General features: G+C 42.1%; 2 protein-coding genes and 1 long non-coding RNA gene across 4 annotated transcripts in view; all 3 read left to right on the forward strand.

Moving 5' to 3' along the window:
- The window catches only part of LOC116503338 (zinc finger protein 420-like), a 51,143-nt gene extending 41,910 nt beyond the window's left edge, over nt 1-9,233 (forward strand). Inside the window, exons 1-4 of the mRNA XM_032209695.1 lie at nt 383-799; nt 1,389-1,468; nt 5,568-5,694; nt 6,514-9,233. Coding sequence (XP_032065586.1) covers nt 1,397-1,468; nt 5,568-5,694; nt 6,514-8,675 — 2,361 coding nt within the window. The 5' untranslated portion in view covers nt 383-799; nt 1,389-1,396 and the 3' untranslated portion in view covers nt 8,676-9,233. Of the gene's footprint in view, nt 800-1,388; nt 1,469-5,567; nt 5,695-6,513 lie in introns of the transcript that reaches the window.
- The window catches only part of LOC116503332 (zinc finger protein 665-like), a 35,913-nt gene that overhangs the window by 12,346 nt on the left and 4,123 nt on the right, over nt 1-19,444 (forward strand). Inside the window, exons 1-5 of one of the 2 annotated variants that reach the window (XM_032209683.1) lie at nt 11,602-11,811; nt 13,286-13,399; nt 14,752-14,811; nt 14,934-15,013; nt 19,226-19,352. In XM_032209683.1, coding sequence (XP_032065574.1) covers nt 11,706-11,811; nt 13,286-13,399; nt 14,752-14,811; nt 14,934-15,013; nt 19,226-19,352 — 487 coding nt within the window. In that variant the 5' untranslated portion in view covers nt 11,602-11,705. Of the gene's footprint in view, nt 1-11,601; nt 11,812-13,285; nt 13,400-14,751; nt 14,812-14,933; nt 15,014-19,225; nt 19,353-19,444 lie in introns of those variants that run through there. The other variant, XM_032209684.1, reaches the window with a different exon arrangement.
- Nucleotides 11,916-12,968, forward strand: LOC116503457. Its single transcript, XR_004254700.1, has 2 exons — nt 11,916-12,732; nt 12,863-12,968. It is a non-coding gene; the product is annotated as an uncharacterized LOC116503457 (long non-coding RNA).

Consider the following 19,444-nt stretch of genomic DNA (forward strand, 5'->3'; position numbering starts at 1 on the left):
GTCTGAGGGAATAGCACTGCAGGGGCGTGGCCAAGAGGAAAGGGGAGGAGTCTCGCAAGCTCCCTCCCTCGCCCTGCAGCCTTTACTCAACGTCTCCTGAGAGGGGTCCCAGTCCAGTTCTCCCACCCTTTCCCCCCAGCATCAATGGTCCCTCCCATTCCCCCACCCTTGACAAGGGAAGGTCACTTTTACTTTCTAGAAAACCTTTCACTTTTCTTGTGTCTGTTTTCCTTGAAGCTTTGAGGGTCTCTCTCTCTCTCTCTCCATCCCTCCAGAGCTGCCCCGACAGCCAGATTCCATGCCAGGGGCCAGCAGGGGGCGCTCTCTTGGCTGCCGACTGACTAGCCCACTGCGCATGCTCTACTCCGTCTGCCTGGTCGCGTAGTTCCGGCTGCGAGTCGCTCCCTGGGAATCTGGTGGGGGCGGGCAAGGATCGACTCAGATCCTCCTCAGGGGAGGGAACGAGATTGTGAGGATTAGAGGGAGCGGGAAACCAGCCCCCATAACTGCTCTTGACTGTGCTTGGGGGAGATCCAACAATTGGGGAGGGGGAAGGAGAGAAGGAAGCCTAAAGGAACATCTTGCTCACATCTCCTTCAGATTCTGATTCGGAGGCTGGAAGGATCTTTGGAGAGCCAGCGGAGACCAGTTGCCTGCAAGATCCCTTCTGAGCCTGGCAGAGAAGAGAAGAAGCAGGAAGGGCCCCAGGTCCGAGAAGCTTCTTTTGGGGAACAAGGAGGGATCTTCATATGCTTCAATTCTTCCATTTCTCCCTGATAGGCTTTGCGAGATTAATAATGTGAGTTGATAGAAGACTTAAGCTACAAGACTTAAAGCACACAAAGGGATTCCCTCCCTTCAGAACAAACCTATGGTTTGCCTTTCACAGAAGACTGACTCCTGTAGGGGCCACCTTGAATTGCATTCTGGCTCCTCCATCATGATAGATTTCTCTTTGTCTTTGGCCTTCCTTAAGAGATAGTTTTGACTAAAATCCTACACAGATCCTTGCTGGGCCATTTCCAACACCACCTGTTCTTGCAGGCATGTTTCCTGGGTTGCTAGAATATCACCAATTTCTCTATTTCAAACTGCAGAGAGTGGGGGGAGAAATTACAGGGATTGAGCAAATGCTTCGGATGCCAAAGTATAAACTTCCATGTTCCAAAAGGTTAGGAGAACAATCTAACTGATGTTTGTTCTTCAGCATGTGGTGGATTTGGTCTTCTCCCCTTATTCATGGCTCCCATGATGGAGCCTATGAAAGGTGGAGTGTATTAGTGGCAAAATGGAGGGCAGGACAGGGAGAAATCTTAATTTGTCCCTTCAATCTAGAAAAGATGAATTTGAACCCTTTCCTGTTTCCATTCTGTCTCTCTTCTTCCCAGTGGACAAAATGGAGTCACCGTTGTTCACTGAATCATCTCCTGTTGGTGAAGGTGAAAGAACTGCCGGATTCCTGACTCAGGTAGGAAAGGAGAGATTAGCCACTTATATGGGGGAGCAATAGGAGACCTCTGGTTTCCTTTGTGGACTCAACATATGATACTGCTATTCCTGAGCAAAACCCAGCAAGGAAATTAGAAATTTAAATTTACAATCAGTCAAACTAGGCCGACCTCTCAACAAAGATTTGGAGATCTATTAGTGGTTGTATAATTCTGGTTGCAAAAAATGCCACATGGCACTTCATGTTGCCTGTCCCAAGTAAAGCAGAAAGGACGCATGAATAGTTAGGCTAAATCTACTTTATTGTAAGCATAATCTTGTTTCCCAATCGTTGGAGAAAGGGATAAAACCAGCAGACACATAAATTGCTTTGTGTATCATCTACATCTTGTTGCCTGGATGTTCTTCCCTTGTATTTTCACGAATGTTCATGAGTTGTTTTTTTTAAATTTAACTTTTCATTAGTTTATAGAAGTATAACATAGAAAGAAAAAAATGGAAAAGTAAGACGAGAGGAAGAGGGAAATAGCCAGTATAGTATAATGTGAGAAAAAAAAAGAAAAAGGCATCAACTGTCGACACTCTTTCGTATAGTCAAAGGTAACAACGTTACAACGATAACATTTTGCTTTTACAAAACATAATGTACAAATTATTTCTATCACAATAAGCATGTCTAGTTTACAAAAATGGAATTATTTCATTTTTTTCTCATTGCAAACAGAAAATCCAGAAGCAATGTCAAACTAGAGACAAAATTAAATATGATCTCTTATTTGGATAAAAGAATCATTTTAATCATCTCAGCTTCTCCTTGCTGTACGGAATTATATATCATTTTTCTGTTAGACATTGTAAATTGGACTGAAGCAAATCTTCCCCGATTAAATTTTCCCTCACTGAAATGGCTATCATGTCATTTCTTGAAGAATTCTCAGCCTTGTTAGTGTCCATAAAGCAAAAGTCCCAAACTTGACCTCTTAAAAATTGTGAATCTACTTGATACATTTGTTTTAGTTACATTGGGGGGGGGGGGTTGTACTCAAATCGTCATCAAAAGAAAGAGCTGAAGTCAGATTTATATATATATTTTTAACAGTTTATATATTTTCATATTATATACGTAAGTGCTTACTGAACAGCGTATTGTCTGGATCAATTTTTATACAATAATGTTTTCCCACTTCTAATTTCTACCTCTGCTATGCAACTAAGCAAAAGAAGTTCCATGTTGAAAACTATTCTGTCTCTTCTTTTTCTTTTATTTTTAGTGTCACTTTATCCATTTCTGCGCAATCTAAAGTTTGTTTTAATCACATCATCCTCTATAGGAGTTTCCTCATTTTTCCAGTACTGTGCAAATACAATTCTTGCTGCTGTCAAGAAATGAAATATTAAATATAGGTTCCCTTTGTCATATTTTTCAGGTATTATGCCTAGCAAAAATATTTCTGGCTTAACATCTGTGTGTTGTTTTAATATTTTCTCCGATCATGTATTTATTTTCTCCAATCATGTATTTATTTTCTCCAATATTTCTTTGCTTTTACACATGTCCACCACATATGATAATAAGTGCCTGGTGTCTGGTTACATTTCCAACATCTGCTAATCTTGCCAGTAGTAGATGTCACCTATAAAATGTTTTATGTAAATTTTCCTTATATGTGGTCAATATTGACACATAGCCTTCAGGGAAGCCTCCTGAACGCTCCGGAGGGCTAAAATCGGCCCTACAAGCAACCCAGAAGTGACTTCCGGTTTGCTTGTAGGGTTGTTCTTTGCCCTCCGGGGGGGAGACTATTTTCACCAGGCTCCTATAAAGCCTCTGGATCCTGGAGAGGGCGAAAAAAGCATGCAAAAAATGGGGGGGAGGGAACACCTGTCATGCGTGCATGCGCGCTGGGGGGATTGTGCATTGTATTATGGGTGCGGCACCCTGCGCAAGACCCCCCTGCTCTCCCCTCGCTTATGGCACACGAGCAAAAAAGGTTCGCCATCGCTGACCTATACCATTTCACACAAATGGCTATCCAACATCTTCTTAACAACTTCCAGTGTTGGGGCGTTCACAACTTCTGGAGGCAAGTTGTTCCACTGATTAATTGTTCTAACTGTCAGGAAATTTCTCCTCAGTTTTAAGTTGCTTCTGTCCTTGATTAGTTTCCAGCCATTGCTTCTTGTCCTGTCCTCAGGTGCTTTAGAGAATAGCTTGACACTCTCTTCTTTGGGGCAGCCCCTGAGATATTGGAAGACTGCTATCATGTCTCCCCTAGTCCTTCTTTTCATTAATCGGCTGTGACCAGGGCAGCCTTTGCCCAGGTCCGCCTGGTGTATCAATTGCGGCCCTACTTGGATCGGGAGGCACTCCAGACCGTCACTCACGCCCTAGTCACCTCAAGGCTGGATTACTGCAACGCGCTCTACATGGGGCTATCCTTGAAAAGCATTCGGAGACTGCATCTAGTCCAGAATGCAGCCGTGACAGATGCAAAACATGAGTTAAATAGTTCTGCTTTCTCCCTGTTGCTTGTCACCTTCTTGCCACGTTCTCCCAGCAATGGGCCAATTGTTTCCTTAACCTTTTTATTATTTTTAACATGTTAGAAGAAGCTTTTTTTGTTATTTTTTACTTTCGTGGCAAGCCTTTCTTCATTGTGAGCCTTAGCTTTCCTCACTTCATCTTTACATGCTCGGGCTATTTGCTGATATTCTGCCTTAGTTATGTCCCCCCCTTTCCATTTTTTATACTTATCTTTTTTATCTTTCAATTTGTCAGAGAGTTCTTTATGCAGCCATGCTGGTTCTTTTGGGAGCTGTTATTTTTCTTCTTCATTGGTATTGTGCTAGACTGAGCTTTTGTAATCTCATTTTTCAAAATTTCCCAAGCTTCTTGAGTTGTTTCCCCCCTGAGGATTCTCATCCATGGAATTCTTCCCAAGCTCTTAAGTTTATTGAAATTATCTGTCTTAAAGTCCAAGACTCTAGTTTGACTTTGTTCTACTACTTGTGTTTGCATAATGTTGAATTCCAATATTGCATGGTCACTTGCCCCCAGGGTTCCTGTGGCTTTTTGGAAGGAACCCATTTTGATCTGGGTGGATTCATTCATTCAGAAATCTTTTTAATTCCTCTGCCATTATTGATGCAAAAAATTTATAACCAGCATTTAATAATGATATAGGCCTATAGTTCTTTATCTGTGTCAAATCTGAGTCTCTTCTTTTGAAATAAAATAATATTAGTGTCTATCCAAGTGTTTGGTGGTCAGATTTATATTCTGAGGTTACAGTTAGGTTGTTTGCATTATCTGGTATTTGTAAAGATGACATAGTAGGTTGATAGTTTTCTACGTTTTCTACACCTAGTTGTGTTTCTTGTTCTATTTTAATATCATTTATAGCCGTAATGGTGAACCTATGGCACGCAAGCCATATTTGCTGGCACGGCATGCACAGGCCGCCCAGCTGATTTTCAGCCTTCCGGAGGGTCGGGGGAGGCTGTTTTCACCCTCCCCAAGCTCCTTAGGCTTTCCTGAAGCCTGGGGAGAGTGAAAAACGGCCCAGCGGGCAAACTGGAAGTTCATTCCTGAATTCCCCGTCGGCTGTTTTTCACCCTTCTCAGGCTTCAGGAAAGCCTCCGGAGCCTAGGGAAGGTGAAAAACAGGCCCAAGTGGCCACTGGAAGTTTGGGAACAATCTTCCGGTTTGCTCATTGGGCCTATTTTTCGCCCTCCCCAGATCCGGAAGCTATCCTGATCCCTTGGGAGGGCAAAAACTCACTTTCCGCGTGGGATGGGGGGCATGCACATGTGCGGGGGGGGGGATTTTGTGCAAGCAAAATTTTAGCACACCGTTAGAAAAAGGTCAGCTATCACTGATCTATAGGATTAATATATTTTGGTTGATTCACAAAATGGTGAATCTTCTTCAAGGACTGATCAAGAATCTTTTATAACCAACACCAGTTTAAAATTAGGCATCCTCGTGGATCTCTTTAGTGTTCAAGCACCTTTGGGACAACCATGAATGACTAAGAATCTCCATAGACATTAATGCCTTTAGGATTTGCAGATTGAAAGGAGACCGAGTCTGCTCACAGGGATTCTTCCTTTTTTAGGGTCCTGTGTCCTTTAGGGAGGTGGCCATCCATTTCAACAGTGAAGAATGGTTGCTTCTTGATCCCAGCCAGAAAGCTCTGTATCAAGAAGTCATGTTGGAAACGTCTAGGATCGTGGCTTCTTTAGGTAAGGGTTCCGCTATAAGTAACTTGCTAAAAATGATTTCATCTCTTCTTTTCTCCTCTTACTGTCAATTCACACAGTTGCCATGGTGAGGAGAGGGGGGTGCATTCCAAGCATAGTTTTGGCTAGAGTTGGATCTCAGATTACTGTAGCATGCTTGGGAGAGGTGCACCTCATTGGGGAATGTGATTTATGACACAGACTGAGGGGAGGAGGGAAGGAACAGGGGTAAAGTTCAGCTATAATTCAAATGAGGCTCAGAACTGACTGCAATAAGGTCTTGCCGAATGGTGCTTCTAATAAATGACTAGTTTTCTTTTGAAACTTGACTTGAGACTCATGAACCAATTAGGGCATCTTTCGGAAACCTGATATTAATTACAGTACCCCTTCATGATCTCCTAAGTAGCAGAGTTTTACTTAGAAGGATCAATGTGGTGACCAGCAAAGGTTGATATTCAGTCTTGTAATCATCCTTGACCCACCCCTGGGTCATTACTGCAGAGTTATTAGGAAGATGATCAGGGATAGGATGTTTTGCCTGTTGCAGTTCTCGTACTTAGCAACAAATTTTGTCTTGCTTTGTGTTGCCATTGCATATGTTATTTTATTGAATGCAAGTTGGGTGGGTCATAGTTGAGATAATATGTGTGTCACGTCCTGATGTCGTGTTTTTGCTATAAATTTTAATTGCCAAGAATGAGAGTTAGATGAGCAGTCATGATAGTCTTTTAAGTTCCCTAGTAGTAGATAAATGTATGTATAGAGACACCAAAAAGATTGTAGATTATTCTAATTTATTTTTCTTCCCCCCCCCGCAAGCATTTGATACGCAGAAGAAGGAAAACAACCAAGAGCCAAAATTAGTGTCATTGCTAATAATAAAAACTAAAATTCCTGAGGAGACATCTATAAATAAGTGGGGAAGGAGGAAACATGAAAAGAAGAACAATCGGAGAGAAAAATCAATTCGTGAATGTGTAAAAATGGATTGTTTCCTGACCCAACGTGATTCCAAAGAAAATACAGGGAAATGTCAAAGTAGAAAAAGATTCAAAGCAAAGCCCAATGTCAGTAACCGCTGCAAAACTGGAAAAAGCTCCAGCATTAATAATGTTACCTCACATAAAATGAACCAAGTAAGGGAGAAACCCCACAAGAGTGTGCACTGTCGAAAAAGCATTGAGAGAAGAGTTAACTTAACTTCTCATAAAAAAAATTATAAATGTGCGGATTGTGGGAAAAGGTTCAATAGGAAGTATTCCCTTACATCCCATAAAAGGGTACATACAGGAGAAAAACCCTTTAAATGCATAGAATGTGGGAAGAGCTTCAGTAGTAGTAATTACCTGATGTGCCATAAAAGGATCCATTCAGGAGAAAAACCTTATAAATGCTTAGATTGTGGGAAAAGATTCAGTATGTCGAATTCCCTTTCTTCCCATAAAAGAATACATACTGCAGAAAAACCCTTTAAATGCATAGAATGTGGGAAGAGCTTCAAAAGTAGCATGTACCTGAAGTGCCATAAAAGGATCCATTCAAGGGAAAAACCTTATAAATGTGTGGATTGTGGGAAAAGATTCAGTATGTGGAATTCCCTTACATCCCATAAAAGGACACATACAGGAGAAAAACCCTATAAATGCATGGAGTGTGGGAAGAGCTTCAGTGTAAGAAGTGCTCTTAATTGTCATAAACGGATCCACACAGGAGAAAAACCCTATAAATGCATGGAGTGTGGAAAGGCCTTCAGGCAAGGCAGTACCCTTGCTTCCCATAAACGGGTCCACACAGGAGAGAAACCCTATACATGCATGGAGTGTGGAAAGAGCTTCAGTGCAAAGAGTTCTCTTACTTCTCATAAACGGGTCCACACAGGAGAAAAACCCTATACATGCAAACAGTGTGGGAAGGGATTCAGGACTAGTAGTTACCTGATATGCCATAAAAGGATCCATACAGGGAGAAAACCTTATAAATGTGTGGATTGTGGACAAAGGTTCAGGATGAGGTATTCCCTTACTTCCCACAAAAGGGTGCATACAAGAGAAAAACCCTTTAAATGCATAGAATGTGGGAAGAGCTTCAGAAGTAGTAGTTACCTGATGTGCCATAGAAGGATCCATTCTGGAGTAAAACCTTATAAATGTGTAGATTGTGGACAAAAGTTCACTACAAAGGGTGCCCTTACGTCCCATAAACAGGTACATACAGACGAAAAACCCTTTAAATGCATGGAGTGTGGGAAGACCTTCAAGAAAAATAATGCTCTTAATATTCATAAACTGATCCACACAGGAGAAAAACCCTATAAATGCCTAGACTGTGGGAAGGGCTTCAGCCAAAATAGTACCCTTGCTTCTCATAAACGGGTCCACACAGGAGAAAAACCCTATACATGCATGGAGTGTGGAAAAAGCTTCAGTGTAAAGACTTCTCTTACTTCTCATAAAAGGATCCACACAGGAGAAAAACCCTATAAATGCCTAGACTGTGGGAAGGTGTTCAGGCAATACTCTGAACTTGCTTCCCATAAACGGGTCCACACAGGAGAAAAACCCTATAAATGCATGGAGTGTGGAAAGAGCTATAAAAGCAGCAGTTACCTGATCCTCCATAAACGGGTCCACACGGGAGAGAAACCCTATACATGCCTGGAGTGTGGAAAGAGCTTCACTAGCAAGGCTTCTCTTACTTCTCACGAAAGAATCCACAGAGGAGAGAAACCCTATAAATGCATGGAGTGTGGGAAAAGCTTCAGCCGAAGCAGTCAACTTACTCTCCATAACAGGATCCATACAGGAGAAAAACCTTATAAGTGCACAGAGTGTGGAAAAACCTTCACTGCCAGTAGGTCTCTGACTTCCCATAAAAGGACCCACACAGGAGAAAAACCCTATAAATGCCTGGAATGTGGGAGCAGCTTTAGATTTAACAATAACCTTTTTATCCATAAGCGGATTCACACCGGAGGGAAATAGAAATGTACGGAATGCGGAAGTAGTTTTTGTGAAAACACAATGCTTCTCAAAGAGGAATCCATAGTAGGCAGAGAAATATCCTGTGGACAGCAATCAACTTAATTCCATTACAGTTAAACTGAAAGATGAATTGACAAAGAAGATAGACCTTCAGGTAGTCAAGAAAGTTAAATATTTGGGAGTATACTTAACAGCACGATGTGGAACAATTGAAGAAGGTAACTAGAAAAGATTGATACAACAAATTAAATGGGACTTGGAGAACTGATACATCTAAATGTAAATTTGGAAAATATTGTAAAATATAAAGACATTCTGAATGAGGAAGGGGAACTAAAAACAAAACAGGAACTATGAAATGAAGGTGTGGACCTAGAATGGTGGCCACATCTTCCAATACAATCGTGATATGAGGAAGATGCAAAGATGCATGATTTCTATAAAGAGCCAACAACGCTTCACCGGATACTATTGGCGATAGATGAAGAATTAATAAAGAAAATATATAGCTTTCTATTATTTCCATTAAGAGCCGAGGTGGCGCAGTGGTTAAATGCAGCACTGCAGGCTACTTCAGCTGACTGCAGTTCTGCAGTTCGGCTGTTCAAATCTCACCGGCTCAAGGTTGACTCAGCCTTCCATCCTTCCGAGGTGGGTAAAATGAGAACCCGATTGTTGGGGGCAATATGCTGACTCTGTAAACCGCTTAGAGAGGGCTGAAAGCCCTATGAAGTGGTATATAAGTCTAACTGCTATTGCTATTGCTAATCTTTAAAATAGAAGGTGAACAAGTGAAAGAAACAATATGAGTAAAAAACTTTGGCTATACCATAGAATTAGACAGATGGCAAAAACTTTGGGATATAAATTATAAATTGACAATGGCAACTACCTATAAGGAAAACCTGAATAAAATGTTTTACAGGTAGCATTTGCCACTGGGAAGGGTACAAAGATGTTTAAAAACATGTCCACCAAATGTTGGAAATGTAATCAGATACTTATTACCAAGTAATAAGATGGAGATGCCAAAAAAAGGGGGGGGGGATGAACGAAAATACACACGTTTAGAGAAAATGTTAAAGCAACATATAGATTTAAAGCCAGAAATATTTTTGTTAGGTATAATACCAGAAAAATAAGATAAAGGGGAAAATATTTAATATGACCTGTCTTGATAGCAGCAAGAATTCTATTTGCACAACACTAGAAGAATGGGGAAACTCCTACAGACGAAAATATAATTAGAAAAATAGTAGATTCTGCAGAAACGGATAGGTTAACATTAAAGATAAAGGACAAAGATGACACAATATTTTTAAAAAAATGAGATTTGTTAATGGTTAGACAATAGAGGTAATAATTAGAAGTTAGAAGATTAATACTAAGTATGAGTGAATAATATTATGTACAAATGAATTCACCCAGACAATATGCTGTTTACTAAGCAGTTTATATGTTAAAGAAAAATGTATAAATAAATTTTTTAAAAAATATTTCCCTTATTAAAATGAACCATATTAAACATATCAGGGCTACATACAGGATGGGCGGGAGATCCGTTTAGGGACTGTAGTGTCCTTAATTTGCGTAAAAGGATCCACTGTTACATGAAACCATCTAAAGGAGAGTTGTCAAACCCAAGGGCTGTGGGCTGGATCCAGTCCACGATGTGATCGGAACCGGCCTGCATGACTGTCCTGGAAATGGTAAGGGACTGGCCTGTGTCACTTCAGCCTGGCCCACACCATCCAGGCGGGCATGCATGAAGATCAAAGGAGGTGGGTGCATGCCAGGGTAGGGTAGGGCAGGTCTGTGTGCATGTTTGTCACTACTTGTGCACATGCCTGCTTACCAGGATGATGTGGGCAGGGCATATGTGTGTGCGCGCCCTGCGTCGCATTGCACACATGCTTTTGCTAGGATGGGGTTGGCATGGTTGAAAGATGCTGGCCGGCCCCTTACAGTTTCCACTGTGGCTGCACTTACTGGAGTCTCAGTTCTGTCTCTACATGAGGGGGGGGGGGGAGATGGCAGCAGGCACTCTGTTGCTGGCCCTCCAAGAAACAGACATGGTGTTGGCACCGATAGCAGGCAGAGTCAGGGGAAAGAGGTACGTGATACACTTAGGGGGACTTAGGGAGGGACTTAATCTTCGTAAATGTCAACGTCCATAAGGCAGTGACCGTTGCATTGTGAAGGCCAAGGACAGGATGTCACGGATTACAGCACGCCATTGATTCCGATTTAGGGCGGCTTGTTGGGCATCGGTTATTGAAAAACAGACATGGTGTTGGCACCAATAGCAGGCAGAGCCAGGGGAAAGAGGTACGTGATAGTGCATATGCTCCATCCCATACTGCTGGGACAGGCCAGGTGGCTGCCCAGCGCATCCAGCAGGCTGGTCCACGAGCCTCTGCCCCCCCCCCCCCCCGCCCGCTACTGCCATGTCCACAGGCCAAGACAAGATGAGGATTGCGAGGGGTGGTTGGTGCCAGACACCATCAGCCCGCCTGCTTATACAATCTTATACAATAACAGATTTGGAAGGGGTCTTGGAGGTCTTCTAGTCTTTTGGTTGTGTTTGGAGAGTAGGTTGCTGCTGGTCATCTCTATCCCTTCGTGGCTCTTGCCCTTGGCCCGTGTGTGGAGCGTATTCCCGTCGCGTACCGCATATCTGCTGAGCCTGGGTGGCAAGGTTGCTGATGGGGATCTGTCTCCCCACTCGCGGTGGCCGCTTTTTGCCTGCTGGCAACGGGCATGCGATGCCACCTCTATTTGCCCTTTCTATCTGGCTGCTCGGCGCATTGAGGCCAAGCAGCAGCGGGGAGAGCGTTGACCTCCTGAGCCGCAGGAAGCAGCTGCCGGCGATGCCCCCAGGCGAAGCTTTTACGAGCAGTGAGGCTCCCCCAACCCCGGGAGCCACGAAGCGCTCGCCGCCCCTCTGACACCCACCGAGCCTCTTCCCACCATGAGCGTCTTGCATGCGCAACGGGAAGCGGGAGGCTGTTTCACTTTCACTTCAAACGGATGTGTAATCGCTCCGACCTTTCACTCCCCGCTTCCAAAGGGATAAGGAGTAATAATCCCCTCCCTCCTACTTTTTGGCGTCTCCTTTCTTGGCAAAGCTGTTTTGGTGAGTTTAGTTTGGGGTAGAAATTACGCTCTTTACCCAATCCGATACATTGTAAGTTTTCCGTTTATCTCCGTGCTTGCTTGTTCCGCCTCTCGGAGCTTTGGTTGGGCCACTAATGGGCGTCTCCTCTGCCTGTCGAGAAGATTTTCCCGGATCAGGCTGAGTGGACTACCGTCTCCTTGCGATCTGCGGGAGCCCTCCCTTCCTTATCACCCCGTCAGGGTGACATTTGGCCCCGAGAAGCCTCCAGGCAAGCAGAAATCAGCTGAGTTTTGCAGAGCTCCACAAGTTTCAGCTGCCACGCTCCGCCGACAAACCGGGGAAATGATAGATTTTTTAATTCCAGGAGTATTATCTATTCAGTTAGGTTTAACTCAAAAAGAAATCTGTTCAGACAATTGCCCCTCTCATTGCTGCAGAACCTCACAACCTCAGCTCGGTCCCAAACTGCTTTATTTAGGCAGAATCAACATTTGAAGTGAACCTGGGATCAGCCTCCAGGCTTTGGGAAGAGCTGCAAGCAAAGCAAGGGAAAATGTATGTGTGTATATTCGTTTTAGCTCTAATTGCGTGGAAAATACTGATCTTCTTTAAACATGTAGCAAGGTATTTAAGGCATTTTTTTTGACCCGGGGAGGCCCACGATCTCCGCCTGGCTTCTCCCGGATGCCGATTGCACTGCCCGCTCTCCGGGGCAGGTGCAGCTCCGGGCAGAGGCTGCCCTGCAAAGCCTCCAACGCTGTCTCCGCGGCTGCGATTTCACCTGCAGGGGGCGCTCTCTTTGCAGTCGGCTGACTAGGCCAGTGCGCATGTTCCACTCTGCCTGAGAGTTTCGGCTGAGAGTTGCTCCCTGGGAATCAGGTGGGGGCCAGCAAGAGGGGATTCCGCGACTCAGATCCTCCCCAGGAGAGGGAAGGAGAAGTAAGGCTTGGAGGGGGCAGGAAATCCGCTCCATAACTGCTTTTGGCTGTGCATAGGGGAGATCCAAGAATGGGGCAGGGTGGAGGAGAGAAGGAAGCCTAAAGGAATCCTTTGCTCACATCTCCTTCAGATCCAGATTCCTGGAAGACTGGAAGGATCTTAGGAGAGCCAGCGGAGACCAGTTGCCCGGCGGTGGTGCCAATGGCTGGAAGATCCCTTCTGAGCCTGGCAGAGAAGAGAAGTAGGAAAGGTCCCCAGGTCAGAGAAGCTTCTTTTGGGGAACACGGAAGGATCTTCACAAGCTTGAATTCTTCCATTTCTCCCTGATAGGGTTTTGGAGATTAATAATCCGAGTAGATATTTAGAGAACCTCATTAGCGGTTCTCTAAATATGGGATTGTGTCCTTCCAAAAAGTATCTCCTTTGGAGCGACTCTCCTATTGGGTCTCATCCATCGCCACAAATGGACAGAAAGGTTTTGTAGGCAGAAAATAAAATCCAGATCCTGTTCCTGTCCTGTTCTCTTAACTGCTCTTCTTTGTTTATATTTCAGGTTCTGAGGCCCTTCCAGGAATGAGGAGTAATTGGGTGGATCTTGCACATCTTTTTCCTGATCTGTCTTTCAGAGGGATCCCTGAGGATAAACGTCGTCAGAATTCTTCACTAGGTAAGGGAAGACTGTTCCACTGGATTGGAGACTTTCTAGGAAGATTCCAGTAATTCTTAATTCTCTGTGTCTTCTCGGGTCTTAGTCATTGGGCTTAGTCTGCTATTAGTAGAAGGTGACCCCATAAGAAAAGTAGAACTCCCTCTTCAAACCAGAAGACTTAAGGCGCATAAAGGGATTCCCTCCCTTCAGAGCAAGCCTAGGATTTGCCTTTCACAGAAGACCAACTCTTGAAGGGACCACCTTGAGTTGCATTCTGGCTCCTCTTCCATCATGAGAGCTTTATCTCTGTCTTTGGCCTTCCTTAAGGGATAAGTTTGACTAAATTCCTATACAGATCCCTGCTGGTCCATTTCCAACAATACAGTAGCAGAGTTGGAAGGGACCTTGGAGGTCTTCTAGTCCAACCCCCTGCCTAGGCAGGAAACCCTATACCATTTCAGACAAATGGCTATCCAATATCTTCTTAAAGACTTCCAGTGTTGGGGCATTCACAATTTCTGGAGACAATTTTGTTCCACTGATTAATTGTTCTAACTGTCAGGAAATTTCTCCTCAATTCTAAGTTGCTTCTCTCCTTGATTAGTTTTCACCCATTGCTTCTTGTTCTACCCTCAGGTGCCTTGGAAAATAGTTTGACTCCCTCTTCTTTGTGGCAACCCCTGAGATATTGGAACACTGCTATCATGTCAACCCCTAGTCCTTCTTTCTATTAAACTAGACATACCCAGTTCCTACAACTGTTCTTCATATGTTTTAGTCTTCCGTCCCCTAATCATCTTTGTTGCTCTTCTCTGCACTCTTTCTAGAGTCTCCACATCTTTTCTACATCGTGGCGACCAAAACTGAATGCAGTATTCCAAGTGTGGCATTATAAAGTGGTATTAACCCTTCATGGGATCTTGATTCTATCCCTCTGTTTATGCAGCCTAGAACTGTGTTGGCTTTTTTGGTAGCTGCTGCACACTGCTGGCTCATATTTAAATGGTTGTCCACTAGGACTCCAAAATCCTTCTCACAGTTACTGCTGTTGAGCAAGGAACCACCTATATACTGTACCTGTGCATTTCGTTTTTGTTGCCTAAATGTAGAACCTTACTCTTTTCACCATTGAATTTCATTTTATTAGATAGTGCCCAAAGTTCAAGTTTGTCAAGATCCTGAGCTTGCAGGCATGTTTCCTGGGTTGCTAGTATATCACTGATTTCTTTGGTTTCAAACTGCAGAGAGGGGTTGGGGTTGGGGAGAGAATTTACAGTGATTAAGCAAATGCTTTGGTTGCCAAGAGCATAAACTTCCATGTATTGTTCCAAAAGGTTAGGAGAACAATCTAACTGATGTTTGTTCTTCAGCATGTGGTGGATTTGGTCTTCTCCCCTTATTCTTGCCTCCCATGATGGAGCCTATGAAAGGTAGAGTGTATTAGTGGCAAAAATGGAGGGCAGGACAGGGAGAAATCTTAATTTGTCCCTTCAATCTAGAAAAGATGAATTTGAACCCTTTCCTGTTTCTATTCTGTCTCTCTCCTTCCCAGTGGACAAAATGGAGTCACCGTTCACTGAGTCATCTCCTTCTATTGGTGACACGGAAAGAATTGCCGTATTCCTGACTCAGGTAGGAAGGGAGAGATTAGCCGCTAGATCTATGGAATTCCTTATTGGTTTTATAATTCTGGTTTTAAAAAATGCCACATGGCAGTTCATGTTGCCTATCCCAAGTAAAGCAGAAAGGAGATGAATGGTTAAGCTAAATCTCCTTATGGTAAGTATAATTTTGTTTTTCTATCGTTGGGGAAAGAGATAAATTGCTTTGTATATCATCTGCATCTTGATGCCTGGAAGTATCCCCCTAGTATTTTCACGAATGTTCATGAATGGTTTTTTTTTTCAATTTAATTTTTTATTAGTTTATTAAAGTATAAAAACATGGAAATGTAAGTCAAGAGGAAGGGGAAAGGAGGGGGTATAGTATAATGGGAAAAAGAAAAGAAAAAGCATCTATTTCCAACTCTCCTTTGGTATATTAGGACCACAACTTTTTGCTTTTACACAACATAATGTGCAAATTATTTCTATCACAATAAGCCTGTCTAGTTTACAAAAAGAGAATCAAAGTTTCATTTTTTTTTCCTCATTGCAAACAGAAAATCCAAAAGCAATTTCAAGCTAGAGACAAAATTAAATATTTCTTGTTTGGATAAAAGAATCATTTTCACCATCTCAGCTTCTCATTCCTTGGGGAAAATGATATATCATTCATTCTCATATTTTCAAATGTAGTCCATAATATTTTACCAACTTTAGAATATTGTTCAGCATTACTTAAAGAACCAGCAGACCTGTGTATACCTACATACTCATTTTTTAAAATACAAAACTAACTTAAAGCTTTCTTACAGTACATACATCAATTTTTTAAAAAATCCATCCTAATTAATTAAACCATATTTAAGTCACTCCTCCAGCTTATCTTCATAGAATGGATTCTTTTTCTTCTCTGCCGACCCTATCAAGTCTCCTTTCCTAAAGAGGTTCTCTGATTTATTTACATCCATTAAAAAAGTCCCAAAGTTGTTCTGTTAGACATTGTAAATTGGTCTGAAGCATATCTTCCCCGATTAAATTTTCCCTCACTGAAATAGTTATCATGTTTTTTTTCTTGAATTCTCAGCCTTGTTAATGTCCGTAAAGCAAAAGTCCCAAACTTGACCTCTTAAACATTGTGAAACTACTTGATACACATGTTTCAGTCACAGTGAGAAGATTGTACTCACACCATCAGAGTTGAACTCAGATTTATATTCTGAGGTTACAGTTAGGTTGTTTGCATTATCTGGTATTTGTAAAGTTGAAACAGTAGATTGATAATTTTCTACAACTAGTTGTATTTCTTGTTCTATTTTAATATCATCTATAGAATTAATATATTTTGGTTGATTCACAAAAGGGAGAAATCTTCTCCAAGGACTGATCAAGAATCTGTTTTATAACCGACACCAGTTTAAAATTAGCCATCCGTGGCTCCCTATATTGTTTATTTATTCATTTAATTTGTCAGAGTATAAGATGCACTGGAGTATAAGACACACCAAAGTTTTGAAGAGGCAAATTTTTTAAAAAGTAGGTAGGTACATAGAGGGATAGAGAGGGAAAGAAAGAGAGAAATACGGTAGATAGGTAGGGGAGAGAGAGTAGTTAGGTAGGTAGATAAAGGGACAGAGAGAGAGAGAGAGAGAACGAGAGAGAGAGAAATACAGTAGGTAGGTAGGGAGAGAAAGAGGTAGAGGGAGAGAGAGAGAAATAGAGAGAGAGAAATACAGTAGATAGGTAGGTAGGGAGAGAGAGAGTTGGTAGGTAGGTAGATGTTTCCAGGTATATTTATCCTTGTGCTGGAGAAGGAAATCGCTGACAATCTGCAGCCCCTAAGACTTTGTTTCTGCTGGCACAGCACTTGATCAATGTAATTCTCATCAAACAGTTAAAGAGCTTTCCAAAAGGAGGAAAAAAAAGTTTTTGCACTCTGGAAACCTCCCCAAAACAGCCTATTTTTCGCAAAAATGGGCCCTTTTTTAAAGGCGGGAATAGCCGGGGGGGGGGCTTGCAGAGTGCTCGTGAGGGGTGGGGGCCAAAAAAGGGGAAAATTACCTGTTTTTTGACAAAAAATGCATGCATAGCCTTATGGAGGCTTATAGAGTGCTGCTGGGGATAGGGGGACAAAAAACAACTTGTTTTTTGCTCATTTCTGCTCTCCCCAGCCCCCAGGAGCTCTCTGAAAGCCTCCATAAGGGTACGCACGGCCATTTTAGAGAAGGGGCAGAGCTTTGGGAGGCAAAAAATGCTGTATTCAATGTATAAGATGCACCCTGTTTTTCAGCCTCTTTTTTGAGGAAAAAAGGTGCATCTTATACTCTGAAAAATACGGTATTAATTACCGTATAAGATGCACCTTTCCCCCCCCCAAAAAAAGAGGGTGAAAATTTGGGTGTGTCTTATACACTGAATGTAGCCCCACCCACCCCAAACCTTTGGCCTGTGCCTCCCAGCAATTTACCTCTTTGCAGCAAATGAGGGCTTGCAGAGGCTTCAATAAGCTATAGCAATCCCTACAGCCTGTAACAGCTGATGATCAGGAGAAATTGAAAGTGAAACTTGCTGTTTGCTCAATGGCAAATTGCTGGGAGGCAAATTTTTTTTTCTTGTGCTAATCAGGCTGTTGGCTGCAAGGAGGTAATTCAACAACTAAATGCTTATAGAATGTTCATATTATTATACTTATTTTTTAAGACTGCTTTATTATTATTCTAATTAATATATATATATATATATATATATATATATATATATATATATATATATATATACACATATACATATACATACATACACACACACACATATATATACATACATACATACATACACACACATACTTTTTTATTTTCCATTTTCATAACATATAATCACATGTATACTATTACATAGCCAATATCATATTGTATTAAGAAGTAATTACATCAGTTCCTCTTGCCATCAATGCCCAGAAAGATAAAAGCCCATTATTAGCTCTTCTGCTCTCCATACACCTCTTTCTTCTACCTCACTCCTACCTCCTTTCTTCCCTCTATCATCCTTTTCTACTGTACTTCCCCTTCCTTTCTCCTTCTCCTCTCTCTTCATTCCACTCCTTATTCTCCTCATCTTCCCCCCTTACCCTCTCTCCTATCCCTCTCTTCCTATTTTTCTTCTCTCCTCTGCTTCCCACTCTTCCTCTCATTCACTTGGTGTATTTCAGCTTCTGAGCAAACTCCATTCTATGTTGATGGTATTTATGCTTCCATATCAATATACTTAACATATCTTAGTTTTAAAGAAAAAATAAGAGAAGACAGTATACATGTGCAATCATATTACTTTAAAATCCAACACCCCTCGTCAAGCCTAATATACATCCCTCCCTCCCCCTCCACCCCAACCCTCTTCCCAGCCTTCCCTCCCCCGACTTCCCAGAACCCATTCACGGTATAAATCTATAAATAAAACAAAAACAGTCTAAAATATATTTGAAAAAAGAATAGAAAATTGATAACATTATTATCAATTATCAACATTTATTATTATTTTAGAGAACAAAATGAAGAAGCTTTTTAAAATAAATGCTTGATCTGAAGAGGCCCCGTGCTATTGTTTTAAAAAGTACTATTCTTTTCAGATTAGGCCTCCTCCGAGTTCCATCCGCCAGTCAGTGTCGACTGGCAACTACACGGAGGAGGGCCTTTTCAGTAGTAGCTCCGACCCTTTGGAACGATCTCCCCGTAGAGATTCCTACCCTCACCACCCTCTAGACCTTCCGCACAGCCCTCAAGATCTGGCTATCCCGTCAGGCCTGGGGTTAAAGATTGTAATCTGTCCCCTCCCGAATGGTGAATGTTGTTTCTATTTTTAATTATGTATTGTTTTTATATGTCATTGTTTGTATCCCCTTCCTCATAAGTTGTAAGCCGCCCTGAGTCCCCCCAGGGAAAAGGGCAGCCTATAAATAAATTTTCCATTCCATTCTTTTAAATAGCAGAGAATAACTATGCTTTCAGAAAGCACATCAATTTTAACAGCATCTGTACAAGTACAGTCTAAAATATAACATTACAAACTGTATATTTTCTGTACTGTCAGCAAATTGCTGAGAGGCAGATATTTTTTCCTTGTTTTCCTCTCCAAAATCTAGGTGTGTCTTATACTTCGGAGCGTCTTATACTCCAAAAAATACGGTATATGAAGGAAGTCTTGCAAATTCTGTCCAGTCTGCTCACAGGGATTCTTCCTTCTTTAGGGTCCTGTGTCCTTTGGAGAGGTGGCCATCCATTTCAACAATGAAGAATGGTTGCTGCTTGATCTCAGCCAGAAAGACCTGTATCAAGAAGTCATGTTGGAAACATCTAGGATGGTGGCTTCTTTAGGTAAGGGTTCCCCTGGAGGAAAATTTAACTCAGGGCAAGGTGTCACTAGATATTTAATTTACAGCTTAGATCTCTACCTAAATTTAATCTCT

Source organism: Thamnophis elegans, chromosome 2 (genome assembly GCF_009769535.1).
Source record: "Thamnophis elegans isolate rThaEle1 chromosome 2, rThaEle1.pri, whole genome shotgun sequence".
Lineage (NCBI taxonomy): Eukaryota > Metazoa > Chordata > Lepidosauria > Squamata > Colubridae > Thamnophis > Thamnophis elegans.